At 38.9% G+C, this 21,752-nt stretch overlaps 1 protein-coding gene across 2 annotated transcripts in view; it reads right to left on the bottom strand.

The window, feature by feature from the left end:
• Positions 1–7,877: 7,877 nt before the first annotated feature.
• CALCR (calcitonin receptor) overlaps positions 7,878–21,752 on the bottom strand; it is a 166,299-nt gene continuing 152,424 nt past the window's right edge. For both annotated transcript variants that reach the window (XM_039707364.1, XM_039707371.1), the window contains exons 12-13: positions 17,858–17,899; positions 7,878–12,222 (exon numbers count right to left, since the gene is read on the bottom strand). In XM_039707364.1, coding sequence (XP_039563298.1) covers positions 12,001–12,222; positions 17,858–17,899 — 264 coding nt within the window. In that variant the 3' untranslated portion in view covers positions 7,878–12,000. The remainder of the gene's footprint in view (positions 12,223–17,857; positions 17,900–21,752) is intronic.

Below are 21,752 nucleotides of genomic sequence, written 5' to 3'. Positions count from 1 at the left end.
AGATGGCTATGGGCAGTGAAGGACTCTGTGAGCCTCATGTTTGGGAGGAGTACAGCAAATTTCTGTTTACTATTTTCTATTTCTATTTTGGCCATCAGTAGAAAGACCAAAACCAAAGCAGTTAAGTTGAGAGTAAACCCAAATAATTGCTAAAAAATTTGGATGCACAGGACTGTTTTCTGGATTTTATAGAGACATTTCTAACTTAAACAAAAGAAAAACAGAACAACACAAGCTTTGTCAACATTGTTTTCATGCAGCCAAATTTTCTCTAAACAGTAATAATGTTAGTGGAATTTGAAAGATTTCTAGCCTGGCTTTATTTTTGTATAGGAAACAGGCTCCATTTGGAGCTCATGTGTTTTCAAAGGTGGATGAATTCAAATGTGCTAACTCCTATATGTTCAGTTACAGTTGGATTGTCAGAAAAATTATAACCTTCCAAATCCCTCTGTATCTGGCTCAGTGGGGTTTTCTCAGCTTTAGGGAGGTTACTTATGACTTTTGCTTTGGCTCTGATGCTCTTTTATGAAAACCTTCCAAGCCTAAGAAAGGAAGTAACCTCATAACACATAGTATGCTGCCCCACAGCAAACATTTCAGAGCAAGAAAAGCTGGAAAAGTTGTTTGCAGTAAAGTTTCCTTCTTGTTTTGTGGAGCTGTAATTAAAGGGGCAAATACCATCTCTAGAGAAACTTGTAGCCTGAAGGGATTTAATATATATCCCCAGCTTTTTTTTTTTTTCCCTGGTCACTCTAATCTCTGTTGTTTGGGGCTGGGAGTGAAACTTTTTGCCTTTCACATTTTGCCCTATAGCTGTGTAAGACCAGAACTATCACCAGCAAATAAATAACAACAATCCCAACACAACCCCTCCTTTAGGGCAGTAAGAACTCAGAACCAAGCGAAGATGAAGACAAGTTTTCTCCACTATCGACACCCTCTTTCAATGTCAGAAGAAAAATGAATCTAATAGGGCATGCTCTCAGCAAGAAATCTGAGGAGTGAGGTGCCCCTACTCATGCACAAGGCCTCCAGAAATCCTGGCACTTTCAAGCCACATTTGGACTTGAGTCAGTTGTAGCAGAGAATTAGAACAAGATATAAAGTTTGCTGAAATATGAAGAGGAAGAAATAAAAAATTATTCTGTAAGAAAAATGTCCAAAGTGTGATTCTGGTATGAATTTTGCATTTTGAATTCTGTGCAAAAATGCAACTAGAGTATGTATATTCTACCACCATAGTTCATCATAGCTCCTCTTTATTCCCAGTTTCTTCATAGTATCAACTGCAACATTGTATTTTGCTCATTGTAGTTTCCATCTTGGAAATTTATGTTTAATATTTCAGCTGCTTCTAATTTGACCACACCAAAACTTGGCTTTAATCAGGTATATTTCCTGAGGAATCCAATAAGCTATGTTTTTTGAAGTGTAATGAAAATAGCAAAACTCTGTTGATTTCAGATATATTTTCCAAGGTGCTACAACCAGCAAAACTTGGTTTTTGCAAAAATAGAAAACTGCTGGAAAATTGCTCTTAGTCCATGTCTATTCTGGATCTCTGACAATGTAAAAATGGTGGAGATGGACTCCAAACCTAAAGACAGCTGATGGACATTAACCAAAACTTTTACTGCTGGGGTTCTTGCCAGTGAAGGACAAAACTACACTTTCCATCAGAGATAGAATGTCCCATTCATTTAATGCTAAATTAACTGGAGAATGGCAAAAGAATGGAGACTTTCTAGCATGGAACAGTGGGAAATTTTCAAGGCTTTAGTGGAAAGGAATGGTTTAGGCTTTTGGGAGAAATAAGGTGGTTATTTGGGGGCAGTGGGCAATGGCTGCAATCACAGTACAGGTATGAATCTGTTATGAATCCATCTTGCTATGACAGATTATTTGGGGGGTTAAATTTAGACTTGCTGAAATATTCACTGCCTTGCTCCTACACCATTAGGACAAGTGTCTTGGTTTGGAGATTATTACTCTGACAGAACATTGAAAACCTTTTCAATCTGTGCCATGTGGCATTGTGAAATTGTGTGATACTTAGCAGAACAACCAAGAATACAGACATTTGACCTACCAGGGGCAGAGGGAAAATTTTCTAAGATTTAGATAATCCTTAAATTAATTTTAGAAGTCCATGGTACTAAAACACCTTTGAATAGCCAGGCTTTCCCTGTTGCTGAAACATGTTCAAGACTTAATGTCCATTCTGAATATCAGTGTCACACAGTCTGAATACAAACCGTTCCTTACCTATGTCCTTGAAATTCATATGAGCAAAAATGTTTGTTAGGGATTTTTTTGTCATTAAAAAATCCATTCACACTCAAGAGCCACACAGAGAAGAATCTCAGAGCAATATCTGAAAACAGCAGAGAAATGTACAAAGTTCTGTGTGAAGCAGAGTGGTTTTCGATTTGTAAATGGAAAAATCATTTTTGGCTGCTGCTTTTAAATTGCATCGACACACACCATTATTCTGCATTTCAGCTCAGATCTACAAGCAACATTTTAGGAAAGTACCCGTGGGGAGATAAAATCTGTTTTGATGGGCAATGAGCGCTTTGCTACCAGGAAAAGTAAACACCCCTCCAGAAGTAAAGTAAGTGTCTGAAGATTTGGAGCAGAGTTCTCACACTGAAAATGGAATATTGTTAACAAGCAATTACTTTTTTTCACGATACTATCAAAAACAACAGTTTGGTACTTGTCTATGAGACCTGACTTTTTTGTCTAATGTCATCAAAACACCTCCCAAGACAGACATTCAGGTCTCCCTTGGGCCATTGCCCACCAGATTGAGGAGGACTTTCTATTTCTAAAGCAGACAATGCCTTAGTAACTGCTAAGGAAAGTCCTTTAATCTTGTAATTTGTCCAGGGAATATGAAAATAAAAAGATTTCCCCCCTATTTCCTTGCAGATGTTGTTTAGGTACAGAAGGTTCCATTAAATATATACTTGATGCCAAGAAAGCAGGTATCTGTAAAATACATTTTCCAGCCCAATGAATCAGGTGGGTAGCAATGGTCCAGATTTTCTGAGCAGCTTTTTAATGCACTGAGCAAAACAACAAATGCAACTATATTTGGGAAGTGCCACTGAAAGGTTTTGTGCCTTGGCTGAATGAAAATATTCTTAGGACATATTTGAACACCACAGTGTCCCATGCAGGTAGAATTGCCTGATGTTATTTGACTACAGTGCTAATTGGTGATGCTTCCTCTAAAGTGAAACGTTGCTTCAAAAGGAGCTGTCTTCTGGAAGCTTGACAAACACCTAGGAAAAATTAAATTCTGCTGAAGAACTGATATTCTTGATATTAGTGAACCAGTCTGGGTTTTGTCTTTCTGCGAGCTGCTGGCATTCACACACAGATCAGGAATGCCTTGCCTAAGTCCATTTTGCCCTTGTATAAACAGAGGTGGGTTCATCAGGTCATTGTGACACAAAGGAGATTTTAACTTTCTCAGTAAATTTGTTACTGGTTGTAGGCAAAGGAGAAATTGTCTTGTTGAACACAAAGAGGCAATTTTACAGCAGAAATGGAGAAAATGAACATCAAAATGTTGATAGCAAAGCCTGCAGATAATACTGTGTGGGTTACATGCATTTGATATGGTCTTTTATTTTTTCTTTTTTAAACATTTATATGGAGATTGACCTTACTCATGGAAAAGGGTTCAGCTCTCTCAACTACATGGACATTAAAAAATATATGCAATATATCCAGGCTGCATATGTGCAGTATATCTGCTATGCCTCGTCCCAGTAGCTGCCTTTCAGCAAATGAGTTGCTGGAGCACTGCATCAGGTATAGGAGCTGAATCACCTCTCTGCCCAGCAACACGTGAAATTGCATCACTTAAACCGCAGTCAGATGACTGGAACTACAGGTGTAGAGTCTATGTAGGTATTTTGCATTATATGTGAATGTATAGATATATGTATGGCGTGTGGTCTCTACATCAGGATATGCTAGAGGGTTCTCTTAAGCCATGTCTTAAGGTATCTCTTTCAGAAAATATTGTTAAACATATTTCCTTCTAAATCTTTGAGATGTTCTAAATATTTCAAAAAATTTACTAACCAGAGGGAAGAAACTAGAGATTAGTGCTCATGACTGAGCACTATAGCAAAGGAGAAGATTTTGGTACAAAATTCCTGTCAGAAAGCAGAAAGCCAGGTCAGTAAGGAATATGTTGCTTGCAGGGATAGAGGGACAGCTTTTCCCCACTGACATTCATGGGAATGTTGGTTAGGACTTAGAGACAATTAGATGTAGCTGTAATAAAATGGTCTGACAAGTTGGGAATTTTCACCAATGAAAACATGCTTGGAGGAAAAGTCTCAATTTTGAGTATAGGCCCCTAAATCTGTCAGTGGAAGTTTCAGTGGGTTCAGTGAGTCTGGCACCTGGTTTGTAATCATTTTCTTAGGACCACACAGTATGTCTGTGGCAGGGACATGACCCAAACATAAGTCTGAAGAGTCCATGCTGTCCACTGCCTTAACCACAGGTTTTTGATTGATTTTAGTAGGTATTTATTTAATGCTGTTATTCTACTAGCTCATAGCTGTCAGAGATTTTTCAGAAAGCTTTTTAGGGAGTGAGGGTTGTCGAACTCTTTAAGAACTAGTGGTTTGGTATTCATTTGTATCAGAATATCTTAAGAGAAGACATTCCAACAATTTTTAAATGACTCTGACTTTAATTGCAAAAAGAAGCCTCTCACAAAGCCAAGATTTCCCAAAGATTCAGTTCTACACCAAAGAAATTGCATCTAAACCACTTCTGTGCAATATAAAATAAACTAAGAAAGGGTGATTGACTGGCACTACCAGACACTGCCTGACTCAAGGGCTGGAGCAGTCCAAGATTTCCAGAGTCTCTGAAAACCCTTTCCAGAGCTACATCTTCCTGTATTTACTGTGAAAGGAAATGTCAGAGCTTAACTTCTGCATTGTTCTCTCCTGCCTTGCTCTCTGATCAACCTCCACAGCTCTTTGGGGGAATGACCTGAAAAGACAACAGCAGCCCCCACATATTTGCAGCCCCCACTGGGTGACATGGCTGTTACAAATGCAGTACCAAGCACCCCTTTCTCTGAACCACCCACAGTCTTTAATACGGGGAAAACAGGATCTGTAAAGGATGAAATCCTTGTTACAGCAGAACTCAATCAGCTGATGCTTTTGAATTCAGTAATGTTGAGATTTCACTCATGTTTTTGCTGTAATTCACCATGTGTAGAAAACCTTCTTACAAAGAGATACTGACCAAAGTGCAGCTTATGAACAGCACACAAGGCTGTTCATTGTATAGCAAATACTAAAGCAGATAGTGAATTTCTTGGCTTATATATAAAGTGAAGGATATTAAAAAATATATATACAGTTGCAGTTGTCTTTTCATTAATATCAATCATGAACAATGAATTTGTGACTTGTGTGTGTCTCAGATTTGCCAGCATAGGAAGTCTTGCTACATTTTCAAACCTTTTCAATTCTGTGAACCATGCATTTCAAGCATCACCCAATAAAAATAATTGCATAAAACTTTCCTACCATGAACATACAGTAATATTCTATGTAGACACGGATTACAAAAAAAAAAAAAGAGGAAAACTTCTTATGTGCCCATGGAGTTGTTTAAATTCTATCCAGATGTTATTGTATGTGTTGTGATTACTGAAGGAATATTGCTTATTTGCGATAATTGTATGTGCTGAGCATCAAGTATATTTATTTTATTTCTTTGCCCTGATTGCATTCACTGCTTTTGCCAAAGTGCATTGTTGGTAACTGACACACCATTCTGCACTGAAGAGCGTTAGTACTTGTGTAATGTAAACCAAATGTCTGAAAACCAGAGCTCTTTGCTCATGACATCCTGATGTATAAAAAAAAGTTGATACCAAGTTACTTCTACATGGGCTATAGCTAGAAAGCAGAAACATGATCTATTTTGGGTTGGGTTTTTTTTTTTTTTTTTTTGCATTTACCAAAACTTGACAAGTCATGGCAAACTATTCACCATGGAGGTGATGGTACATCTGGAGCTACCTCTTGTCCTTCCACATCCTTTCTAACTCTGACTTTCCAAGGAATCTCCCAGAGGGAAGAAATTTTACAACAGAGGATTAAAAGGAAAAATCTCTGAAGTCTCTTTTTTCTGAATTGAAGGCTACTTTGTGTTGGATATGCTCTCACCATAATTTTTATGAAGACTCTACAGTGCTGCCCATTCAAAGCTGCAGCTCCCCAGAGGGACACCTCCCTTCTGCTGCTGGAAAGGCAATCTTGAGCAGAGTAGTAACTTGGGAGTTAAATATTTGCTATATGCCAAAAGATAATAGAAGAAAAAAGCCTGTAGGATAATATAATAAGAAGAAACTTTTCTTAAACTATCTCCTCTTCATATGTTGTGGGCCTGAACTTGTTAAGCTTGCCTGCACAGTCTACAGCAGGCAGAATATGCACTCTGACCATTTGCACAGTGACACTCATTACAGGCAGCTATTTTATGTAAATTCCTTCCATGTGGAAGGCTATACTGGCAATGCTGTATCTGCACCTAAGATACAGCCTCTTTCCTCATGCGTTTTGTTTCACAGACTGTTCAAATTCTGCAGAACTCTCTCCCACTACTTCTTAGCAGGAGTGTTAATTGTGATGGTGCATATACCTAAAAGTAGAAATACATGTAACACATGTAAACATGGTGCTAATACAGAGAATGAGCATTTTACTAGAAAAAAATCAAGGCAAATAAAAAAAAAATAGTATCTTGCAACCTTAAGAAGCCTATATGTAGCATAATACAGATGAACCAGGATTTTTGATGTCAAATACACAGGCAATAGTGTATTACACCAAGCATTTTCAGTATTTGCTTGATATTTAGATAACCTCTAAAATCAGAGAAGGAAAAGTCCTGCCTTTAGCCACACTGCTGAAGTCAGTGAGAATTACTGATGTGTTACCCACATTAAAGTGAAATTAAAAGGTTCTCCATACCAAGGAGCCGCCTGGTCTAAGATCAGTCCTCTCCACAGCAGTGGATCTTATGTGAAGGAGAAAACCCAACATTACCATGCAGCTGGAAAAGAGATTGCTCCTGCTCATCTCCCAGTCAGCTCCTTTCATCAGCTCAGTGCTGGTTTATGAAGCTGAGAAACACAGTGCAGCCAGTGTCTCTGGTCCTGGTCATTCCTTCATGAACACATCTGGGATGGGAGTGGGATGATGGATGACCTTGGTTGTCTGTGTTCCATATGGAGTCCCCAGAAAGCATAAAGGTGCTTACTGGAGGCTACAAGTCTTCTCTGACCTGCAGTGTCTCCCACTCATGACTTAGATTTTGTTCATTGTGGGGTGATGGGTCACTTTCTACCTGAACACAGCTCCTATAATAATTTACTGTACACATATTCATATGCATGCATGCTATCTAGGCTTTCCAGTTGGTTGGGGATTTTTGGTGCCTTTTGTATAATTTTCAACTTCACAAGATCTGTTTAGATTTTTTTTTCTATTTATTTTTTAAATGTGTTTAAATAACAGGATTGTATTCTGTCAAAAGTAAAAAAGATAATGTTACTGTGCTTCTGAACATACTTGGTTTGTGCGCTAAGACTTTTACCTTGACTTAGTTTTAAATCTGCACCTACCATTTCCAGAATTCCGGTGGGTAGTTTTTAAAAACAGTGTGGGCCAAGCACCTGAATTCTATAATCTGGTTTGGATGAAAATGCACATTTTCCAGTCTGATTTTGGTAAGTACATCTTGGACCGAGAGCAAGTCAACATTAAGTTGCAAATTGCAAAAGCAAAATGTTTCTCCTGAAAATGTGTAGAAAGCACAGATTGGGAAATAAATGCATCTTATGATAATGATACTGAGGGAGAGAGAAATGCAAAGCATATGAGGGAAGGAGCTGTATCTCTTTGACCGTATTGTGCAAACCAACATCACCAGCACTGGGGTGTGGGAGAGTTACATGTAGTCACACATGGGCACATATTGCACATTACACAAAGTAACCTCCTGTAGTGTGGCCACTTCTCAAAACTGCTTTTTCTTGCAGTGAGAAAAGGGACCAGAGTCATAAAATCAATGCTGATGTCCTTTAAAAATTGGTTGAAGATAATTGTTTCTCTTAAAAATAGTCTTGTGAGGTTCTGAAATTGGATTAGGAAGAAAATCTTAAATGCCATATAAGGAGAGTTAAATACCTTCCTGCTCCAGCAGAGCACAGTGCCCATCTTTGCTGCTATGAAAGAATGGAAAATAAGTTTTGACAGGGATTCAGCAGGTCATCTAAATGGTTCCTATGCCAAGGCAGGTGAGCTGGGTCTAAATCATCCCCAGTGCTGACTGTGCTGATTTGTGTTTTGTGAGGCTCACAATACCACAACCTGGTTAGTCATTTTACCCCAATTCTTCCTTTGCAGCAGTAAGACATGTTCAGCAATGGGAGCCTTCTCAGCACTTGATTTCACTGTTAAAAACAGACGTTCTTTATTAGGGTGAGGGCAACTTGCTGATCTGTATTTGTGACGCTGAGATTTACGTTATTTTCTCAATTATGCTCTGAATGCTCAGTAAAGGGGTTCCTAAATACAGGTTTGGGATCCATCTGGAAGTACATAAAAAGTTGTGTAGAGGGCAGAGAGGACATGTTCACACTGCAGGTTCTCATTGGCTTGGGATTGACGCAAATGACTTTTAGTTTACAAATCCTCAAATTTTTGAGCGGTATTTAGATTCACAAAGACACAACAAATTTTAAAAATTTCTAGCAGTGGAAATGTAGGTACCTTCACATTTTCAGTGTTTCAGATCTTTGTAAGTCAGCTCATATTTTGTTTATTGAGGCTGGCAAAGAATGGGAGAAGAGAACAGAATTCACCACTTTTGCTCTTATCCTCTTATCCTAAAGCAGAGTTATTTTGCTATGTGAGAGCACTCTGTAGTGTTTTAATTAAGGTAGCATTATTGCTAACAATTTTAATACAGAGAAAATTGTCTGTTCTACTTTTGTTGCTGTTTTATTTCAGATAAAATATATTTATTAAGTAAATAAAATAAAAATCAAGTCTTACTTTCAACATCCCATGCCACAACAAATATTTTAATTTGTGCTGTGTTTCTGTACCTCGTAAAGAATAACAACCAGCATCCAACTAAATCTATCTTCCTGATAGATTTGGTTGCTCAGAGCAACCACACAAAACCTTCCGCAAGAGCAAATCCTCACTAAACTGGGTTTTCATGTGTTGGGTGTGGTGTTTGAGAGGAAGTAGATACTGCAGAACTGATAGATGTGAAGTTGCTTTCCTCTTAAAATACACCTTGAATCCACTGATTCAAGTGTCAGCTCCTTCCATACCTTTTGATACACTGATATATTAATTACATGTGTCTGCTGTTCTTGTGAAATCTATTTGAGTCAAACCACCCTACTGTCATAATTGGAATTATTGAGGTTGTATCAGCATTCTCAGTATTACTGTCACTAGTGTATGGTGCAATTTATAAAGCAGAGAATAAAATATACCTTATGTGTGCAATTATGGCATTTCAAACCATGTTGAGATGAAGAAAAATAGCATTTCCCATTGGAAAATATTTTGATTAGAAATTACTCAGTAAGTACCTTTAAAACTCAGCCTTTTCTACAAAACCCAAGTGTGATGACAGCCCTAAAGTCATTGCGTATGTTATACCAATATTTTTGTGGCTGGAAATCATCATCCCTTGGCTGAAACCAAAGCTTCCATAAAGACTGACACAAGCACACTGAAGCTGCAAATAATATCCTAAACCTCAGATCCTGATCTGACTTTTCAGAACACTCTACTAAACAGAGCAAGGAAATATCATTATAGAAGAAAGAGAACAATCAGCATAATGGTAAAGCATTTCCATTTTGTACATCCACACTAAAGGAACTGACTGTGAAACAACTTGCACTTACATATTGTAAACTTTACATTATTAAAACCAACATGTTCATCATTAAACTCTCTATATTATGCACATTTCTTTTACAATCAGCTCATTTGTGTCTTTAGAAAGCAGGAATGCCTTCTGAAGCCCTCCTGGGAAGTGCAGTGTGCCCCAAAGCTATGCAGAATAATACAGATTCATAGCAGAGCCACTTTATTGTCTTTAACAACTGGCTCCTCCATTCCTATTGTTCACTGGTGAAAGTAGAAATAGCAATATGAGAAATACTCTTGTTTGAAAAAATAACTGTCTTTGTATTCCTTGAAGTCTGAAAAACAGGTATGTGGCTTGAACAAACACACACGATGGTAGTTTCTTCTGGGTGTTCTGCTGGATTGACCACATGATGATCTGCACCGCCCGCAGACAATTCCTTCTTGTTCCCCAGCTCCTCTTTTGTTCTACAGTGGCAGAGCTGGCAGCTTCCTCCTCATTCTGGGGGCAACGTGCCACAGCTGGTGGGTGTGCTGCTGGTGAAAACAGAGCAGCCTCCTTCCCTGCAAGGCATTGCCTCATGTATGGACAGGGCGAATCTGGTCTCTCCTCATAGTGCTGGCTTTACAGCTCTGCCTCATGAACTCATTCCTGGAAGGGACTTTTCCAGTGAGATGATGACCGTGTAGCTAGACACATACATTTTTTCTTCATTTAAAATCTACAGATTGAGGGTAAAGCTTAGGGTCTGGTTGTGTCAGGGAAGGAAAGTCAGCCTGGCTGGATACAATATTTAAAAATGGTTTCAAATCACTGTGGAGGAAATGGCCTCATGTTTTTGAAGTCTACACTGCATTGCGTAACGTAGCTCATTCCTGAACATTGAAGAGAGTTGTCCATTATTCTTCCAAGTTAACAGGGATTTGTGTGCTAATTTCAATAGAAGCAGAAATAGATCATAAAGGCATTTGGCAAGACTATGTAATGATTAGAAACTCAGGAGAGCAACCAGATTCTAAAAGTAGATGCTTCCTGTGCTAAGATATTGGTTCCTGATTTCTTTCATGGGAACATTTCCTGCCATGATAAAAAATTTACAACAGAGACAAGCATTCACATAGCACTCAACTCAGAATGCCTATTCAATAAAACATAGTCCCCAAACAAATTTCACAGCTTATTCAGAATGAGAGAATTGTGTCTTAATGATAAGTTTCTGGGCAGAGTAATAGGGTGACAATTTTTCCTATAAATAAATATTCTTGAACTACCAGTATTGTTAAATGAAATCTATTTTGAGATGCCTTCAGGACTTGTGTCATTAAGGCTGAATAATTAATTTGTTTCTCTGAGGGTGTTTGAGATCTTGGTATGCAATGACTATTTCACGTTAATTTGCTTTATGCCCCTGCTGATGGGGTGGTAATATTTTGGGGTGTCCTTTGGGGATGGTATTATTTTGTGGCATTCTTTGGAAAGCATCAAGATTTCAATACTTTGGAATGATTTTCTGCTGTTCATATAGTTGATTTTTCTCGCAATGTGCAAAATCTTTTAAGCAGTCATCAAGCTCATTATAAGGGAAAAATAAAGGACTCCAAGTCAGTTACACTTTGTGAAAGTTGATGGTTTGAAATCTAGTCTTAAGGAAAAGTACCAAAAGCAAAAAGTGCTGAAAGTTTCCAATAGCCACATACTGGTTCTTTCTTTCCTATTTGCTGTTGGCTACCTGGGGCTGTTGCAAATGTCAGATGGTCACTTCATACAGGTATCAGGAGATGTGGATATTGCACAGCCTGATGGGCAGGTCCATGTTTACTCCCTGCTGCAGTGCACAGGAAGAAATGCTATTCCAGGTCTGCATCACACTCCCCCTACATCATTGCTGCCAGAAGTTGATGTGGTTTGAATAGGATGTGTCCTTCTGCCTGGGCCTTCACTCTGACACAGCATCTTGGTCTTCCACACTCCCACCCTTCCCCCAGTTTTTTTCACAAGCAGAACATGAACGATGTGTTTGCAGCGGCTGGTGCTGAGCTAGGCAGACGTGTCTCCAGATTTTAATGCAACCAGTTCAGAGTCCTCTACGTATCTTCCATTTAACTGTTCATTGTTGGCATCATGATGGTACAGGTACACAGGGACCTCAGTGATTGACGTGGCCGTGTAGGAGGTAGATCGCGTGGAACAGTGCTCTCGGCGCCTTTGGCCCCACTGGGTTTTGTACTGCGTCCATTGCCTCTTCAGAGCTCCTTGGACCTGCCAGGGAAACACACTGTTAGGGTGAGGCATAATATAAACTCCTGTGACAGGAAGGAAAGGAAAAGGAAAAGGAAAAGGAAAAAAGGAAAAAGAAAAGGAAAAGGAAAAGGAAAAGGAAAAAAGGAAAAAGAAAAGGAAAAGGAAAAGGAAAAGGAAAAAAGGAAAAAGAAAAGGAAAAGGAAAAGGAAAAGGAAAAAAGGAAAAAGAAAAGGAAAAGGAAAAGGAAAAGGAAAAAAGGAAAAAGAAAAGGAAAAGGAAAAGGAAAAGGAAAAGCTGATGCTTCAGCTGGATTATTGCTCCTGAAAAGCCTAATGCATTTTGATTCCTGAAGAAGCTCAACTTTGAGTAATGAGAAATGCCATGAATGGCAAAGTGTAAGTACACTTCATGAGCTTGCCAGGACTAATTTTGTAGAAAGAGTCAGAGGATCAGGACAGCTAAACAGAGATTTTATTCTGGTAATTTAAGAACAGGTTCTGTGCTCTCAAAATATAGAATGGTCATAGCCCTCTGCATGGCAGAGGATTTCAAACTTTGAACAGTCATCTGCTAAGAATAAAATATTTTATTCAATGTTTACATTAAGAGTAGTGTTATACATGGTACTGGAAAATGATTTAAACTATTGAGTCCTTCCTGCCTGGGAATAAGAAGGATTTCTCCAGCTGCATGTCCATGCGTGGCAGCTCTTGATAGTGCTGTGACATGAGCAGAAAGTGGGAAAATCCTGGCTCTTTTTGTTTAAATTTGAACACAAAGCAAGCATAGCAGTTTGGCACAATAATCTGATGTAAATGTCCCTCTCCAGGGTGCAAGGTGCAAGCAAGGCACTGTGATGACAGGAGTCTACAAGTTTCTGTGATCCTGCTGAGGTGGGCACTGTTAGTCATTTGGAGAATGTATTGCTATTCACCTTCTCCTAACATATAAAGGAAAAAACCAAATGGCTCTGTGGAGGTTAATTAGATATCAAGCACAGGAAAGACATATGGTCATAATGGAACTTTAATTGCTTGGGCTGTGAGGAATGTTTGCTATGCCAATGTTGAGAATTAAAGTGAAATAAGTGAATGTGGGGATGTTTTATCACACTATCAGCCAAGTTTATTATTGAGAAAGAATTACTGGGTCAAAGAGTAATGCAGTGGCAGCACTTGATACTGAAATATTACACAAGCTAAACTTTGTAAAGATTTTAGTCACTTTAAAATTGCCTTTTGATGTTACAGTATGAATATTTTAACTTTGTTACCCTAGAATATATGGGGAGGGACTGGAAGAAGAAGTGTTCAGAAGTACTAGGACAATGACTTTCCCCATATCTCACTGGGGTAGGGGCACCTAGGGCAGACAAAAGGAGGATAATGCAGAAACCTTGTGTGTGCACAGTGGCTCTGTCTGTCTGCAGCCGCCTCTCCTCCACTGCACCACGGTCACCACCCATTGTGCACTTCTGGCCTTCACCTCTGCCCCAAGCTGAGCATGTTTGCATTTCACAGCACTTCACCCATTCAGATCCATGTCAGCATCTCTAGCGAAGGCAGCAAGAGCCTGCTCTTAGAGAATTTCTGTTCCTTTCCTAGTCCTCTCCTTTCTCTGCCCTCTCCACAGGCCCCACATCCCCTTTGATCGCTCTTGCATGGGGAGAAGAGCTGCTGTGCAGGTGAGAAGCTCCTGATAAGCACCCCAGCTGCTCTCAGCTGAACTGGAGTCTGCCATAGGTGAGGAGATTATAGTGTGGTTAACTGGAGAGGGAAGAGCAATGTCCCTGAGTCTTACAGAGCCTGTCATGAGGAGTTTATTTTCTTCAGAGGGAGTGATGCTTACACCGTATGTATGGTGGGTAGACAACAGCCACATCCCTTTCAGCTCAGCACATGATCAGAAGTGCCATTATAAAAGTCTAAAAGGCTCCACAGAGCAGTGAGAGCACAAGGTCAAAGTGTCTTTTTTTTTTGTTCTCTGCTGAACTGCTTGTTTGTTCAAGGATCTGGCCACAAATGGATAATGGATTGTACAAGTTACTGCATTTGAGTAGAATTTGCTAATCTAGTTTTCTGCCACAATTCCAAGAATCTCAGATGATCATAACTCAGTGCCAACTAAAACCATTCAGGCATGGATTTTAAATATGTAAGCAGCATTACTGAAAATCACATGCACAGCCACGACATATTAACGACTGAGGAGGCACCTGGGGACCATGAGGCACACGGTGATGCCTGCCATGCTTTCCACTGTGATGGCAGATAAATGAAGGCAAAGACTGAAGCAATGAAGAGCCCAAGTTTATTTACTCTGGTCTTCAAGACTTTAAAGTTTTCTCCATTCTCTATTAGCCATTCACACCTCATTGGCTCATAAGATACATGGCTGTTTTTTTCCCAAATAGACTTTCCATTCCATTGTCCAGCCTTGCAGTCTAGGAGCAATCCCAGGCTTGAAAATGTGGTCTGGTAAGCAGACTATTGCAGAGACCTTATATCATCTGTACAAAACTGTTGCTGTTGGACAGAGAAACTGCAGTTCTACTGGACACAAAGATTTTATATGAAAAGGTACAAGAAGATTTTTCATTTTGAAAATAAAAAACCAAACATTGTTTATGTGTTCTTCCAGATGAATGCAGACATTACTACAGCTTTTTATTATTATTTTTAGATTTCTTTCTATAGATGGGCTCATGGTACTAAAGTGAGGTTAGTGAAGCAGTAGTGATGAATGCACTGTAAAACACACTAAAGTGGTTCTGAGTTTAGCATTGTTTGTCCTGGCTGAGCTTCGTGTATTTCAGTCTTGAAGTTAAATGTTTCAGTAGGAAGAAGTAAATCCCAGATTAGCCAAGCTTCTGCAGTACTAAAATTAATCTCCTTGCCCCACACTGAATTTTCTCATGAGAAATAATTTTAGCTTCTATGGCAGCAGATGTATGCAGCAGCTTGGAAACAATCTTATATCATGACTGAAGACCAGATTGTCTTTGGTCTGTGTACTTCTGCATACACCAGGAATGAGGGAAATTAGTTCAATTGTCTTGGTCAAACTCAGATTAGTTCTTCCTTTGGAAGGCCATGATACCAGCTTGGCATTAGACTGTTGCTGGTTTTTAATAAATTTTGTGTCTTATATATCTACAGATTGTGTAACTGCAGAAATAAATGGGGGGAAAGGATCACAATCCTTTCATCCTCTCCTGGCCCAGCACATCCCAGTCCAGCCCAGCTCATCTAGTGCATGAATTTTGCTGGGTGTTTATGGGTAATGTGCTGTTGCAAGTAGCACCAAACTGTCTTGAGTCTGTATTGGAGAGGTGTCATCTGTGACACTACTCACCTTAATGGGATATTCTAGAAAAAACATCCCCAAATAAAATTTCCTAGAAGAAAATAATGAGAGGGTTTTCCAGCACTCCTGCCATTGACAATCTGCAAATCTGAAGCAGATGCAATGATTTTGAAAATGGGTGTAATGGTAAAAAGTACCCAAGCCCCAATAAAATCACTCTAGTAAGTCTGAGAAACCTGCCTCCTCACAGTTTTTAATGCCTGACTTTGATCCATGTTTCTGATCAGGTTTTCCATCAAGGAGTCATCAATCATGCATATTGGCTAGCAGATGCTTCAGATGTATTCCTTAGTGCATACTTTGAGAATTGTATTCCTGGGGTTGTAAAGGTGGGCATGCTCTTCTGACATTGTAGCTTTGCCAAAAGTACTTTGGAATTAGAGCTAATTGATGAAACTAAGAAACTAATATACTTTAAGATAATTTATGTTTTCAGTGCATTTTATTGTGACCTTTCCTCATTTTTAACATTGCTACAACCTTTAATCTAGACAAATCTGGATGTTCTCATTAGAGATGGAGAATCAACCTCTTGCATTAAAGCTATAAAACATGAGGACAATTTTTTTTGCAAAATCTAATCTGAAAAAAATGCAGGGGACACTGGGGGGAGTGAAGAAGGCAAAGTTCAAGACCAGGATTTTGGGGTAACACATTGTTTGCAGGCCAGTGAGGAGACACTTGTACACAGTGATGCAGACACTCCTACAGGCAGTGGATGCTTCAAAAACTGCCTGACTGGTCTCTACTTTCTTTACAGTAGCTCCTCCACACTAGGGAGTATCAGAAGTTTGTCTTTGTTTCCAGGGCATGGATATTCAGCTGTGTCAGAGTGATGACAGCAAAGCAGAAGGAGAAAGGTGATAGTAGCCTGCAGATACTGGGGACAGAAATGTGTTAGGAAAAGAGTTGTACATGTCTTCAACTTTGTTTAGTTGGATGCATGAAACCGTGAACTTCTGTAGCGTGATCTCACTTTGTGTGAGGTTCTGATGTGATTAGCTGCTCACATTTTGCCATTCTCTGTCGTGCTTCCTGAGGAGCCATGCTGCAGAGCTGCAGCTGAGGCCTCTCATCTTTTTTATTCTTCATTTTCTCTGTACATTTACCAGGGAGCCAACCAGAGGCAAATATCCAGAGATGTTGACAAATGGTGGCAGAATTTAATACTCTGCTATCCTGAATGTTATCAAAGCAGCCAGAAACACCTTACCAATAGGATAGCCTGCTTCTAGTCTCTATCAAAACATCAGTGTGGTCACGTCATTACATGAAATTTGCTGGTTTCTAATAATATAATATACTAATAGGTAGTATATTAATATATTAATATTATATATTCTAATAATATAATATTTGTTGGTTTATAATAATATAAACAGGAGCACAAATGTTTCTCTATGTTTACTTACTGAGTATTAGCATCACAAAGTTTGTTCTGTATCTAGTTCTAGTTCACCAAAAATGAACTTTTTAATGGACTTCCTATCTTGGCTAAAATATATGGTGTTTTATTTCACTACAGTTGAATGCTCTTGATGTGTTGAAAAAGCTTTTTTCTGACAACCATCTTTGTAAAATGGGTTGCTGCAGGAATTTAAATAGTTCTTGACATATTTTAACCTGCTATTTTTTTGTAAAAAAAAAGAAGTAGTAAAGTGGATCTAAAACCCACTGTAGATGTTCATTCATATATATGATCCAGCGGTAAGAGACTGGGAGAGATCTTTGCCTCAAGGGTTTTTATTTCTCAATTGCTACACAAGAAACATTGACGGTAAAAAGGCCAGTGCTAATCCTTAAAGGAGCTCAAGCAATTGTACTCCTCCACCTCTGACAGTGCTGCCAGGGATGGATTTCCCATGGCTCTGGCCTGAGCTCCCCACTTCATTCTTCGGACAGATCTCTGAATATCTTCCCTGCTTCTTATTGAGTATTGTGGTCCTTCCTGCTGTTCTGGGGCAGGAAGGGGTGTAAAGCATTTTTCTCCTCCACTTAGACCTCCATCTCAAACTTGCAGGTAGTAGGGCAAGAGTGACATGCCTGTACCTCACTAGGTGCCATCTGCTTTGTAATGGTGACAGACCTGATTAATCTGCTCAGGGAAATTCCAATCACACTCTGCACAGAGCTGACAGAAATGCACGCCACTGCTTGTGCGTAGACAGTAAAAGCAACTTGGTGTGGTTTCAAAGTTTGTAGTGTGACATGCTTCACATCTGCACTTATGAACAGCAGGATGACTATTTTACAAGTTCTGCTCATTTTCTGCATTTCATGTACTTACCTCACCATTGAAGAAGCAGAATATGGTAGCCACAAGTAAGCCCTAAGAGAAGGAAAAGAAAAGAGTTTAGGGATTAATATATATATATATTTGGTCGTGTTTTGGAATTTGGACTTGATGGATACAAGACAAAAACATTAATCCACTTCCTCTGCATCACAAACACTCCCCATCTTTCACAGGTATGCTATTAAATGGATTTTTTTGTCTTTTCATAATGTTTTTCTGTTTCCCTCCCCTGTATTACTATATTTTATAGATTTTCTGTTATGGCTATGAAGTTATTTATATATAAGAGATGGAGAGAAGGAAAATAAAAGGTAGGTATGTATTTTGCTTACAGAGGAGAACCACACTACCACAGATTTTGCTGAAGGAATGGTAGAGGAATTTTTTCCTGTATGTTGCCACTCACTCATCAGAGTGTAACTATCCAGTCCAAAGGGCCAGACACTGAGAATCCAGCTGTCTCAGGAAGGCTGTAAATGGAACTGTATGTCAGGATAAGGGAACTGGTATATTGGGCATCACAATGGATGGAGAGGATATGAGAAGAGGTGTAAGTGGCCAGAAAAAGGAAAAAAAACTGCCACAGCATGAGTTAGAGAGTAGGGAGGCAGAAAAAAAGAGACACTGCACATCATAGCTTGGTCATAAATGGTTTTAAGATAATTTCATCATCACCAGAGTTGTTCAGATAGCATTTCACTACTGCTATAAGATTAAACAGGGCCAAGGCAGGAATATGAGATGGCACAGTGTGAAATTAATAAGAGAGAAAATTCTTGCACAGAGAGCCTGCCATTCAGGATTATGTGGTTACACTGGTCCATGTCCTAACTGCACTTGCTCTTATTAAAATAGCATTACATAGCATCACTGGGAGCCAAATGCCTTAATTTTGAATTACTTAAGGCAGTTATTATAAACTTAACTTATGGTGCTTTGTGAAATTGAGGGGAAAACTGCAATGCAGTTTATGTTCCCAAGGGCTGCTTTGAAGAGCTTTACAGCTGTATCTTTTCTATAAAACCTTCATTTAAATGATTACCAGTTGAATTGTAGATAATGTTTTGCGAAATATCTTGGACTCTCAGATGTATATTTTGTGCCATAAACATGATAAGGAATAACTTTTAAACAAAATGCTTACATAGAGATACACAGGCTGGTTTGGACAAGTGCTGACCACTTGAATAATGACAATTATTTTTCTCTAATAGATTTTCTCTGATGCAGAAATTGTAATTTGACATAAATTCAAATATCAACATGAAACAGCACATAGGAGGAAGATGAAGTGTAGACATAGTGAGAAAGAAATGTTTCCTTTCATATTTTGGCAAAGCAGTGAGTATTTTCAGAAAACTCAAATCCACCATGTGGTAAGAAATACGCAATACCTTGTCCATAAGTTTTGGGCTGAGAAGCTCCACAAATTCAAAGAAAAACTTACAGATCTAAAGCTGGACTTTGCCAGACTAGAAGCTCCTAAATCAAAATTTTTGCAAAGGTAGAAAATGCGCCGGTTCCTCGCAGCCTGTACCGATGCTGTTTGTGCTGTCCTCAGCTGGGCACAGCCTCTACTCTTGAACTGCACTGGGCACCCTTGCAGCTGAGGTCTGCTATTCTGCTAAATGTGACTAGCAGCAGTCAGCCACAATGGCAAACCAGATGGATCTGGATCTCCTCTGGGAGCAGGGATGCTCAGGGACAGGCTACATGAGGCATGGGAAATCAGAAGACAGCATGGGGAGAGAAAGAAGGCAGGGAAGAGAAGGAAGCAGGGAAATTTTTTTCAAGTTTGCTATTCAGTGAGAGTGTTTAGAGGGAATGTGGGAACCTCAGTTCACCTAAAGACAGAAATTGAACCTGAACTATTGAAGTGAAGCCATTTTCCATTTCAATTCCTGCATGGTATTGGAATTCTTCTGTTCCATCCTGCAATTGCTCCACTTTTCTGCTATTCAAGAGAGTAGTTCCCTTAACTAATGTTTTCTCTTGTCGACTTCAGATGGAAAAGCTAAAGAGGAAGGTGGAGTGGGGCCTCATATTCCTTTCAGTTTCTCACTCTAGTTCAGAGTGAGCTGAAAGCACACTTGGCTTCTTGTTATTTTGAGACCATGCATGTTGTACATGTTCTGGCTGAAGAAATAATTTTTCTGTAGTCTGTTCTATGTATATCCCATTGCTTTTCTTCCACCTGCCATGGCCCTCTGGACTCTGCCATGTATCTTTCTATTATTTCTATTTCTCTTTCTGTTTCTATTATTTCTATTTCTACTTCTTTCTATTTCTTCTTTTTATACATAAAGTTTTGCCCATAGTCCAGAGGGCTATTGTTATCTTCAGCTGTAAAGCTGCAGAGATATCAGCAGCAGACACAGCTTCGTCCCTCTGGAGCCAGGAGGGCTTGGGATGACCATAATTCTGCAGTGCTTCTATTAAAACATGTGACAGACTACATGTAGGTTAATTATTTAACTTAAGGCCCATGGGTTATTTATCATATCTCTTTGATGCATATTTTCCAAATTCTAACTGCTGCTGGTTTTTGCTCAGGATACAACTCTTGCTGAGGATGAGATGTCTAAGTCAATTATATCTCTCTGCCACTGTGTGGAGTTGTTAAACTAATGTGTGATATATTGTCTGCTCCCAGCTAGATAATGTTGGCTGTGGTGTTGAAAGTGGAAATGAAGAATATATTTATTTTAGGATGAGGGCCTTTAATGACTTCTTCTGAAATTCTGTATTTCTGAAACTATGTGAAGAACAAATGAATGTGGCTTTCAGCTGAATCATGTCATAGGGATTGTCCAGAGACAGCAGCTCTCAGACCTTCACATACCTTACTTTATTAACACTATTGAGTTTTTTACAGTGTTTAAGTAGACCAGTAGACTGTACTGGTCTAAGTAAATTCTTTGCTTGGCAGGTATTTAATTTGTATCCCATTCTCCTAGAAGACATGAATGTCTTGAAGAGAAGTTTGAGTAATTTGCTCAGGTCAGAAATGGACAAATAACAAATACCAATGCAGATACTGCAAATTTACATAGGTTTTCAAACCTCTTTTTACTTTTTTATTTGTGCTTATATCTCCATTAAACCAAGAAAGCATATATAGGAGCACTTATTCCTGCTGTTCCTGACCATGTCCAGGGCCCTAGCTCCTGCCCTAATCAACCATACACTGTGTAGCTGTTGAGATTTTAGTCAGTTTATATATTCATTATAGATATTAGAAGATAATATACAGGTAGTCATAGTATAAAAATCAATTTTTGATCCTCTGTGTGAACTTTGCTCCATGTCCATTCACTTCTCACTTCTGGAGCTGAATGGACAGTAAAAAAAAAAAAAAAGAAAAGAAAAGCATGGCTGAGGTTGTTTGTAGAAGTACATCCCATTCCCACCTCTCTCATTTTGGGAAAGATAAAAAGCTTTGAGAAAAACAGCAGTGCTTTTCTCACCACCTTCATTCACAGCACACCCATGCAGCATCTCTGAGGCAAATGACTGCGTTATGAATTGTTAATTTATGTTGCATGAAAAAAAAATAATCAAAGGAAAGAATGTGTCTGTGCAGTTTCTGCTGCCACTGAGGTGGGGAGATTGTCATGAGAGGGCTGAAGACAGCAGCCCACCTGCTACAAAATTATAGAGACATCCCATCAGCCAAAGCTCATGCTTTGCTTCTCCTTTCCCTATGGGGATTTCATTACTGTCATTTTTTGTATGAAATCTTCATATAAAATTGCCACGTTATTATATTCAGCTTACAAAATATATTTACCCTAACCTTAATTGGCTTAAAATATTGAAAAGTTTTTAAACTACTTATAATTCAAAGAGAAAAAAAATAAGATAAAGAAAAAATGCTTATGTTGTC

Source organism: Passer montanus, unplaced genomic scaffold (assembly GCF_014805655.1).
Source record: "Passer montanus isolate IOZ18808 unplaced genomic scaffold, ASM1480565v1 scaffold10, whole genome shotgun sequence".
Taxonomy (NCBI): Eukaryota; Metazoa; Chordata; class Aves; order Passeriformes; family Passeridae; genus Passer; species Passer montanus.
The sequence above is the reverse complement of the archived record's forward strand: the minus strand, read 5'-3'. Positions and strand labels throughout refer to the sequence as shown.